Source organism: Bos indicus x Bos taurus, chromosome 20, assembly GCF_003369695.1.
Source record: "Bos indicus x Bos taurus breed Angus x Brahman F1 hybrid chromosome 20, Bos_hybrid_MaternalHap_v2.0, whole genome shotgun sequence".
In the NCBI taxonomy this organism is placed as follows: Eukaryota; Metazoa; Chordata; class Mammalia; order Artiodactyla; family Bovidae; genus Bos; species Bos indicus x Bos taurus.
Window position 1 is genome coordinate 63917485 of NC_040095.1, and position 10208 is coordinate 63927692.

Here is a 10208-nt window from a genome sequence, read left to right on the forward strand (position 1 = left end):
AGAAGTGTTTTGGTAGCAGTGACATTTTATATTATTAAAGATTTTTTTTTCATGGTCTACATAAAAAAAAAGGCTTTATTGAATTTGTTATGATACTGTTTCTGTCTTGTAGCTTGTTTCTGTTTTTTTTTTTGGGGGGGGGTGGCGGGCAACAAGACACGTAGGATCTTAGCTCCCTGACCAGGGATCAAACCCACACCGCCCCCCTTAGAAGGCAGAGTCTTAACTGCAAACCACTGGGGACGTCCCTGGGACACTTCAAAGAAGGGTCTGATGATTTCCTGGTTTTGGAAGGAATGTGGTGCTTTCCCCTTGCATCCTTCTCTTTTCCTCTGAGCCCACTGTGCTGGGGAGGAGTGTGTCCCTTTCCTGGTGGCCTCACTGTGGCTCTTGTCTCCCCAGAGTTCAACTTGTTCCACATGATTGCCGTGGGGCTCAGCAGCTCCATCCTAGGCTGCCTTCTCACGCTGCTCGTCTACACCTACTGCCAGCGGTACCAGCAACAATCCCACGACGCCACCGTCATCCACCCTGTCGCACCCGCCCCTCTCAACACCAGCATAACCAACCACATTAACAAACTGGACAAGTACGACTCGGTGGAGGCCATCAAGGTAAGGATCGGCAGCCACTGCTGTGGCCAGGTATGCCAAGGAGGCAGGTGTTATCCTGGGGGCTGTCGGCAAAACTCAGTGGTGGTGATTCAGGTCATGGGGTGAGGGGCAAGGTGAATGACGTCTCTTATTTTTTCCGTTAATTTTTATTTGACATATTGAAAGAGAGTTGATTAGCAGTGTTGTGTTAATTTCAGGTGCACAGCAAAGTGATTCTGTTACATGTACATTTGGTTTCTGATTCTTTCCCATTATAGGTTGTTACAAGATATTGACTATGTTCCCCTGTGCTGCTTCCATGGTGGCTCAGACGGTAAAATCGTCTGTCTGCAGTGCTGGAGACCTGGGTTCAATCCCTGGGTCGGGAAGATCCCCTGGAGAAGGAAATGGCAACCCACTCCAGTACTCTTGCCTGGAAAATTCCATGGACGGAGGAACCTCACAGGCTACAGTCCATGGGGTCTCAAAGAGTCTGACTTTGCTTTCACTTTTCACTTTGCTTTCACAAGATATTGAATATATTTCCCTGTGCTGCACAGTAAATCCTTGCTGTTTAGTTTGTGTATGATGATATATATCTATTAATCCCATACTCCTAATTTATCCCATGCCCACCTTTCCCATTTGAAAACCATAAGTTTATTTTCTATGTTTCTGCTTTGTAAATAAGTTCATTTGTATTATTTTTTAGATTCCACATATAATTGATATCATACGATATTTGTCTTTGTCCGGCGTACTTCACTTAGTATGATCCTGTCTACGTCTGTCCATGTTGCTGCAAATGCCATCATTTCATTAAGCTACCTGAATTTTGACATTCCTGTGAAGTTCATGGTTCCCCTTAATAGTCCTTAGGGAGTATGTTGATGCCCTGTCTCTCTGCTGTGATGGTTTCATTCAAAATCCAGTTTCTTTCCCACATGGAAAACGGAGTTTCTTCAGCCCTCACAGCTTCAGCTAGTTGGAGGCTCTTATGTCCCAGGATCTGCAGGGGCCTCTCTCATTCCTCTCATCACCATGGGGCCCCCACATGCATAGAGACAGAGCTGGATTCAGCAGCCATCAGCACGTTATACTGATCCATGATAGAGCCAGGAAATGAAGCCCCAAGAATTAATAACACACCCCACACACCTTCTCAGAACCAAGCCCCCAGAGGAGGAGGAACATGTGTTCCCAGGAGCAAGAATCTTCAAGGAGAAACCTCCAGTAGCCAAGAAGGGAGCCCTTCTCCGTGTGATCCCAACCCATCAGCTCACCTGTGATCAGTTGCTTCAAGCATCTGAAGATCATTTAGCTGGTCTCCTCTTCTCACTGAAGATCCAGGAGCCACTTAATCTGAAATCTTGCTGCCCTGAAGGCAAAGTACCGCTGTCCAGGCTCTAATGAGTCTTTCTAGAACTTTCTTATGACTCCTTGGCCAGATAAATCCTGGATGTTTGGGCTCTGCCACCTACCTAACATCTTTTATTTTGAGCCTCTCATAATTTACCCTCTACTTGGGATAGTTCAACAAAAGTACGGGTATGTAAAGTGAAGTGAAAATTGCTCAGTCATGTCTGGCTGTTTGCAACTCCATGGACTGTAGCCAGCCAGGCCCCTCTGTCCATGGGATTCTTCAGGCAAGAATACTGGAGTGGTAAGCCATTCCCTTCTTCACGGGATCTTCTGACCCAGGGATTGAACCTGGGTCTCCTGCATTGCAGGCAGATTCTTTATCATCTCAACCACCAGGGAGGCCCCAGAGTATGGGTAACTATTCTCTTAGTGAGAAGGAGCTTTTGTGTCAGAAATGGCTGCAGTAGAAACCACCACCACCACAGTCACCTTCCCACAAGTGTAGAAAATGAGAAATTAAGAATCTCATGCATTTATGTAAATGTGTTCCTTCAAAATCTTTTATCAATGTACCATGACAATCCAAAAGCTGCTTATACAGCTACTCAGTTACAAGTGGTAATACTCAAAGTGCTCGTGAATTTGAAATCACTAGAGTCTTAGGTTTCCTTTAGGTTTCAATTTAGGTGTTCTAACTCTTGGAAATTTTCAGACTAAAGTTCAAAAGTAGACTTTCTGAGTAAAGCTCAAAAATAATCTGGACTGAAAAATCTACCGACCTCATCCTAGTTATGAGGCAAGTCCTCAACGAGGAAAATGATGTGCAGAAGCGTGTAAGTGAGAAAAGACATTTGAAAACAATGAAGGCTTAGGGGAGAGCTCACATACACACACAGCAGATTTTTGAACAACACTGCCCTTCTTGGGTCCACTTATTTGCAGATTTTTTCAGTATTACTACCGTACTCCACGATAGGAAGTTGGTTGAATCCAGGTGCAGCACTGTGGGTCCAGGCAGACCTCAGACGTGGAAGAACCACACGTATGGAGGGTGGACATAACTTATATTCAGATTTTCAGCTTCGAGGAGGGTCGGTGTCCCGAACACCTGTGTTGTTCCAGGGTCAACTATAATCGTCTCCTGTTATATTCTCTTTCTGAAATACTGCTTACTGAGTACTCGTAAATCTTCTATCTTATATTTTACAGGCGTTTAACAAAAACAACTTGATCCTAGAGGAAAGAAACAAATACTTCAACCCACATCTCACCGGGAAGACCTATTCTAACGCCTACTTTACAGATCTCAATAACTATGATGAGTACTAAGAGCTCTTCTATTTTTGGCTTCATGTAATTCCCCCAGTTCCTTAAGGCCTGTGCTCCGTGACTGCCCATGTCTCCAAGCCTTCAGAGATGGAGTCTGGATACATCTCAAGTGCATTTCAAGCCACTAGTGTCCCATTGCTGCCGAAGAGAAACGTTCTCAAAAGCAACAAAAATCTAAACATGACTGTGAAAATCTGGTCTGCAATTCTTGATGATTGTCTTTAATGAGCCATGGTGTGCAGTTTTATTTTGTTTTTATTATGTTCAGTCCACTTTTCGAATAAGTTGGTTGCTTTTTTTGAGCTTTTTCATAACTGTACCACCCACATTGGAAGCAGTCTTTAGAAATATGAACAATCTTCTTGACTCTGAGCATAAATCTTAATGGTGATTTAATTCAAGAAAGCAGGCACTTTATATGAGAGCCTCCCCACCTCCACATGCTTTATAGTATTGATAAAATGGAGAATGTGAATGTGGCCATGCAAGGACTCACCATTGTGGTGATCTCCATCTTCTCATTCTGGATGGTCCTGTGTGTGTTTGGACTTGGAACGCTTCTCTCCTGAGGACGCCCGGGGATTCAGCCTGGCTGGCATCTGTGGAGGTGCAGGTACGCGATGTGAGGTCTCCACCCTCAGCCTTGCTGCCATTGCTGTGGTGTTCCCAGGGGAAGTGAGTGTAAAGAACAGAGGGACAGACGGGATGAAGGGCGAATGTGTTCTGCAGCTTGCCGGGAAGCTCGCCTTATTCTGCCTTGTGGATTTCATGGCAGTTCAGGGAGCTCTTTGCCACGCGGTCAAGGGAGCCTGCCTGTCTGGGCCATAGTAACATTCTAAAGAACCACTCTGTAAAATAACCACTTGTTTAGCATTTGTATAATAGATTGTGCACCTGCCCTCTCTCTGCAAAGAAAAATTTTGAGCATTCATGATGCCAATTGAAGAAAGTATTGAAAGAACTGAAATATAATTGAAAACAACTTTTTTTTTTTCATGCTACAGAAGGCATTGGATGAACTGACACTTAATGAAAAGCAACTTTCTATTTTCCATCTCCCTGATAGAACTAACGTATGGACACCAGCCCCTACTAAGAGCATTAACGATGTGTAAAGCTGGCTTTCTGCAGCGTGTTGCTGTGCATACTGAAGTGCTCCCCAAGTTCCAAGCTGTCATTTGCTGCCTCCAGGTCAGGTCAGGAGGTGGTATTTAGCTTGGGTGCCTTTTGTTTTTTTATCTCAGTGCTGCCTTCCCACCCACCTACTCCCATCTCTCCCTGCATGGGGCAACAACATTTCAGAAGAAGTACCCTGAGAAATCAGGGTATCTGGAAGTTAAGGCTTTCATTGATCCCTGTGGTTCTGAGCTTCAATCATTCACAAGCATTTCAGAGTTATGATACTGTTCAGTGTGGTCCCCAGAAGGAAAAAAAAAGGATAAATTACTCACAAAAGAAAGATACATAATATATGGCAGTTGGTTGAATAATTTTTGAAAGTAACAAGAAGATTGAAACTATCCATTGGATGCCTCTGGGTGTCATGATAAAGGCCTGGATGGACATTAAAACATACTCTTATTGATCAATGAACCTTCAGATCTGTGAAAATCTACAGTATGGGCATCGAGGGACACATGTATGTTTTAGCATACATGTATTCACCCTTTCCTATCTAAAGAAATTCGAAATTTTTATGCTTCGTAATGAATGTTGTTGAGTTCAAAACATTCTCATGTACCCAAATTTTCTGAAATGGCTCTACTAAAATAAAATCTAAATTGCAGCTGGGCTCTGGGAGGTCTGATAGATTTCAAGTGAATGATGTTCTGGGTCTTCCCAGTGGGGAGTTCATGCTGTGTCTCCCATATTCCCTTGAATGCTGTGTGAGATTGCTCTGTCTGAAGTCCACACTTGGTTTTCTAATTGTCCTTGGGTTGTGTTTTCCTTGGTTGCTTCACCCTGTCTCATCACTGTTCTGGAAGACAGATGTCCGCATCGTGAAGCACATTTAACAGTTTTATGAATTCCAACCCCCACAATGTTTTCTAAGCTTAAAAGATCATTCTCTTTCCCCTAGGATGGACGATACTGACATTTCAAATAAAAAAAGCATCACTGGACTTGATGGGAAATGTTCTCTAAATGACTTCAAAGTTGGTCATTAATTAGTCTCACACACTAAGGAAAGCACCCTCCCCCGCAACAGGCTTTTCATGTTGTTGATCGCATAAAGCTTTATGATGATCACCGCAAAGAAATTCATTCGTTTTTGTTCTCTGGCATTCTATTCAAAACAAAAATGTTCTGCTCTCTCTCTCCTCTCTCTCTCCCCTTCCCTCCCATCCCTTCCTCCCTCCATCCCTCCCTCTTACTTAATAGAATATGGATTGGTTTTGAAATAGTTTTAGCTATAATCTAAGAATTTTAACCAGCCATGGAATAACTTTTGTTTTCCCGTTACCATAGGGCTACTGCTCACGTGTCTGCCTCCCCTCTGTACCCTTCATTAAGCCCCTACGTGGTGGCTTTCATGGTAAAGCCTCTCACTTCTGCTGGAGACTTCCAACAGCAGCTCTTTGTAAGGGGGATGGTAGAGATTCCTGCCAACACCTGTCACATTTTAAATTTCTGTGTAACTTCTTCATTATCCAACCTCCTTCCTTTCTTTTTCTATCTTTTTCTTTCTTTCATTCTTCCTTTCCTTTTGTTTTTTTTTTTTTTTTCTGAAACAGGCAGCACAAATAAAAACTAATAACAGTTTAATTTCTAGGGTTGCTTCTAGATATAGTTGAAGTTTGGCTGGTTCTCATTAGGAAACGGGCTTCAGTCTCACACTGAAATTCTTTGGAATCTGATTCCCAGTGTTGGGTGCTTTGTCTAGATTAGACTAGTCACTGGCTAACACCAACCCGCACTGCCCCAGGCTCCCTGCTCACAGCATAGCAGGTGGCCTCTCAGAGTAGCTCTGCAGATGATGGCTCTGATCACACTGAGGGATTTGTCTCCCTGGACGACCTCAACTCTGGATTCTGGAGACGCAGACTCAGGCTGTGCTGCATGAAGACCCAGGTTCCCTGGACTCGGGCTTTTTCTTCCCCGATTGCCTGACTTGCTCTAGGCCTGTTTCTGTGCTGGTGCCCCTGGGACTTACCGGGGGATCTGAACCTTCCTGCTCTTTCAGGGACGTGTCACTAAGCCTGTCGATTCCGACTAGAATTGGCAGTAATCCTGGGGAAAAAGATGGCTCCCTGTGTGTATGGAGGGTGGACAGAGAGCCTAAAGGAACTGAGAGGGGTAAGTGGTGAGCAGATGTGAGGGCTCCTATGTGGAGAAGGCTCTGTGCCCAGGGATGGTCAGCCCACGGGGTCAGTGAGAGCCAGGGGTCTGGCCCCTTGACTCATGAGTGATGTCAAAGAGAAAGGAAGTGAATTTGGGAGAAAGTGGTCTTGTGAAGAAGGGACTCTGGTCCCTCGCAGCCCAGGGCTGTGGATGATCCCAGGTGGAGACTGTGATCATCTCACACAGTCCTGTGTGTGATCCCTGCATCTTCCGGGATCAACTGCCCAGAGTGCAGATGAAGGTGCCTCTGTTTCCTCATTTATCTGAAAAGGGTGAATTCATGGGCATCAAAGCCTGTGTGGTCAGAGTTCGCACAGGAATCCTTCAGAATTTAGAGAGTTAGTGAGTCAGATGCCTTCAGAGTTACGGACAAATTTTCAGCCCAGGGGCTTCCTGAAAGGATGTGTTAGTGCAACTGCAAATCAAAGGAGATTTTTATTTTTTTTTAATGTACAAAGTCTGCGCTCAGTTAGTCATTTTGTGTAAACACTCCCTTAATGCACATTGGAGGTGCAGCCGTGATGGTGTTTGCATTTACAAATATCCTGATGTTCCTTTTTGACATTTATGAATATTTCTCCAGCACTGTCAAACCACTTTCAGCATTGACTTTGCCCCAAGGTCATCAACTTTCTTTAGCCCTAGGATGTCTTTTATATTTCAGTGGAATTTTCTTGTGTGTGGCATTTCGTGATAACTACACCGAATTCAGTCTTTCTATTTTCACAAGGTGACTCTGGGGCATCTATCCAGAGGCAACAAGTATCAGGGGTGAATGCCGTGCACGGAGTCTGCCTCTAGGCATATGTTCTCCATGTGGCAGGGCTGCACATAAATCCCACAACTCCAATAATCATTGTCTGTGAAGGCAGGGAATTAAACAGAAACAAACAAACACACTTAAATCTATTCATATTCAAACTGTTTTCCTGCTCTTATTTTTAAGCCGACACAAAATGGAGTTCACAGATCTCATTGGCTATGCCCAGCATATTCATTTCGTCTACTGTCTCTTATTTCATGGTAATTTATGTTGACATGGTGATTCGTGTTGACAGGCTTTACCAAGATTGAATACTTCTGATTACCTACCTTTTTAACTATTGCCAGACGCTAGAAAGCTTCTCTGATCAATGACTGTGAAGTGGGACAACACAGTAACATTCATTTTGGCCTGAGAAATGTACAAAAGGGAATGCCAAATATTTCACAGCAAATTGCCATCTAAGATAAAATATACGGAGACCAGTGGCCATAGTGGAATTTATTTGTTATTCTTTCCTATTGTCATTAATAATAATTGATTTAAATATATCGTAACTCTACAAATACAGAACCAATGCATTCTATCTATTTTGATAACCTGATAAAACACAAAATAATATATTGCTTTCATCCTTGCTTGTTTTTTCTTTTGAAATTGAAAAGTAATGAGCAAGATATAAAGTTGGACTATTGGCAGAGATTTTTATCAAAATGACTATTCCATTCTGTTTTTTATGGATTTACGTTAAAGATGCATTATAGATATTTTTGGAGCAGATGGATCAAAGTGGGAGTTTTGTAATGGTCATATATTGCATCATCAAAAATTTAGTACATGTTTCAGAAGCATTAGGAATGGAGACCTTTTCTCTTTTGAAAATATGTGTTCACATTGCAAAATGTCTAACAGCATTATCAGAACCAAAATCAGAGCCTGACATGAATGTACTATTCCCAATGAAAGTTGTCTCGTGTAGTATTTTTAAAAGATTGTATTAGTCCTGCCTAAGAAAAACAAAACGTTCAAGCTTCTTACCCACTGTATGTGTGTGTGTGTGCACTTGGTTGATCATTTATGTGTGACCTTCCATGACCCTGTGGACTATATAGCCCACCAGAATCCTCTGTCCTTGGAATTTCCTAGGCAAGAATATTGGAGTGGGTTGCCATTTCCTTCTCCAGCGGATTTTCCTTCCTATATCTCTTGTGTCTCATCTCCTGCATTACCAGGCAGATTCTTTACCGCCGCACCACCTGGGAAGCCCCTTATTACCCATTACCCAAAACCATTTCTCATTCCACCAAACTTGCTTCACGTTGTTGACATGACAACAGTAGCTAGTCAAAGGTATCGTAACACCTGAAAGGAGAAAAATTGAAATGGAAAATCACTGTATGGCATTTCTTAAACAAACATGTTGGATGGGCAACAAAATTCATTCCAGCTCTTCCATATCAGTCAGAAATCTGAGGCCAGCCAATCAAAGATGATCCTGTTCTTTCTCAGCTTTTTGGCAACTTAATGCCAAAAATGGCCCAAATGTTAGATGTTTAAAATGGTCCCCACATTAGATAAATACAAGCTGGAAAGCAAAATCTGGATTCCAGAAGACCCAAACTATCATCACTAAGAAAGAGCCTTGTTAGTAAGTGCAGGTAGTTTAATTTCCTGTAAAAAGTCGCCAGTGCCTTGTTTCAGATGATGGTTTATCATTTTATCTGGATATTTGTTCAAAGCAGAAGACTGATTGGCTGTACTCTAATGAAAATCACTCATATGCCTCTTTGATCTCAGGAAAAGAACAAGAAGCACAGCATCGTCAGGTGTGAATTCTGCCCCCACTGGGGCTGTGGTGCCGGAGTGGGGTGGCATGATGTATTCAGAATTTAGGTGAGCCCAGCCTTCCAGAAACTGTCATCACTTTAATTTTACATCTTTCAAAAATACTTGAGAGTTTGTTCTGTAGAAGGAATGTCAATGGGATGCCTGTAGAAGTTAAAGGATCTTGTTACTGGCCCTCTTCAGTTAAGTCTCTATAGCTACAGGAAAATCAGATGGAAGCTGGTGATGCTTGGCAGATCTGGTGAGTGGAGTGACAACCACATAGAATACTGCCCACTGTTTGTTTGAAGTCAGTGTCAAAACTGCTTCATAAGTTCACAAAGTTTTCTTCCTTAATTTGAATCAGGTGTTTTCTCTGTTAAATTTGATTCATTCTCTCCCCTCAACCCATACTGTGACTGTTGACCAAAATCAAACTTGAATTTCTGCACTTTGAAAGAAAGCACAGTAGGAACCTTCAACACAAGCCCCTACATACACCACCAAAATTCTACACTGTTTGCAAAGAAAGTGCACAAAATTGGTCCAATGTAAGATTCTTCAAAAGTATGTAATTAAAATTGTGTGTTATGCCATTCACAACTTTTGAATATGTTATGAAATGTTAAATGCCTCATTCCTTGTTAATTTGCTGTTGCTGTTTTTGTGATACAAAATAAACTTATTTGGGATTGTTTTTCTTTTTTTTATTGAAATTTCTTGGAAGTCATGTTGAGCCTTTGGTAAACTTACAGAAAGTTACTGATCTTGAAATTCATGTGTAAGAGACAATATATATTTATCATAATGGACCCTTTTTAGAATGAGGTAGCACTGTCTGCCCTTCACTGGAGTGAGAAAAATGGAACTTCAGTTGTCTTGTTGGAATACTTGTGGATTTCTGGACATTCCCCTCATGACCGTTGGGTGTATATACTACACTTCTTTTCATTCCTTACATTATACTTTCAAGGTTTCATTGGAAACCTGGTTGC

The 10208-nt window shown here is 42.3% G+C and overlaps 1 protein-coding gene across 5 annotated transcripts in view; it reads left to right on the plus strand.

The window, feature by feature from the left end:
- The window catches only part of SEMA5A (semaphorin 5A), a 565569-nt gene extending 555659 nt beyond the window's left edge, over positions 1 to 9910 (plus strand). For all 5 annotated transcript variants that reach the window (XM_027520271.1, XM_027520273.1, XM_027520269.1 and 2 more), the window contains 2 exons: positions 403 to 614; positions 3165 to 9910. In XM_027520271.1, the coding sequence (XP_027376072.1) occupies positions 403 to 614; positions 3165 to 3284 (332 nt within the window). In that variant the 3' untranslated portion in view covers positions 3285 to 9910. The remainder of the gene's footprint in view (positions 1 to 402; positions 615 to 3164) is intronic.
- Positions 9911 to 10208: the final 298 nt, after the last annotated feature.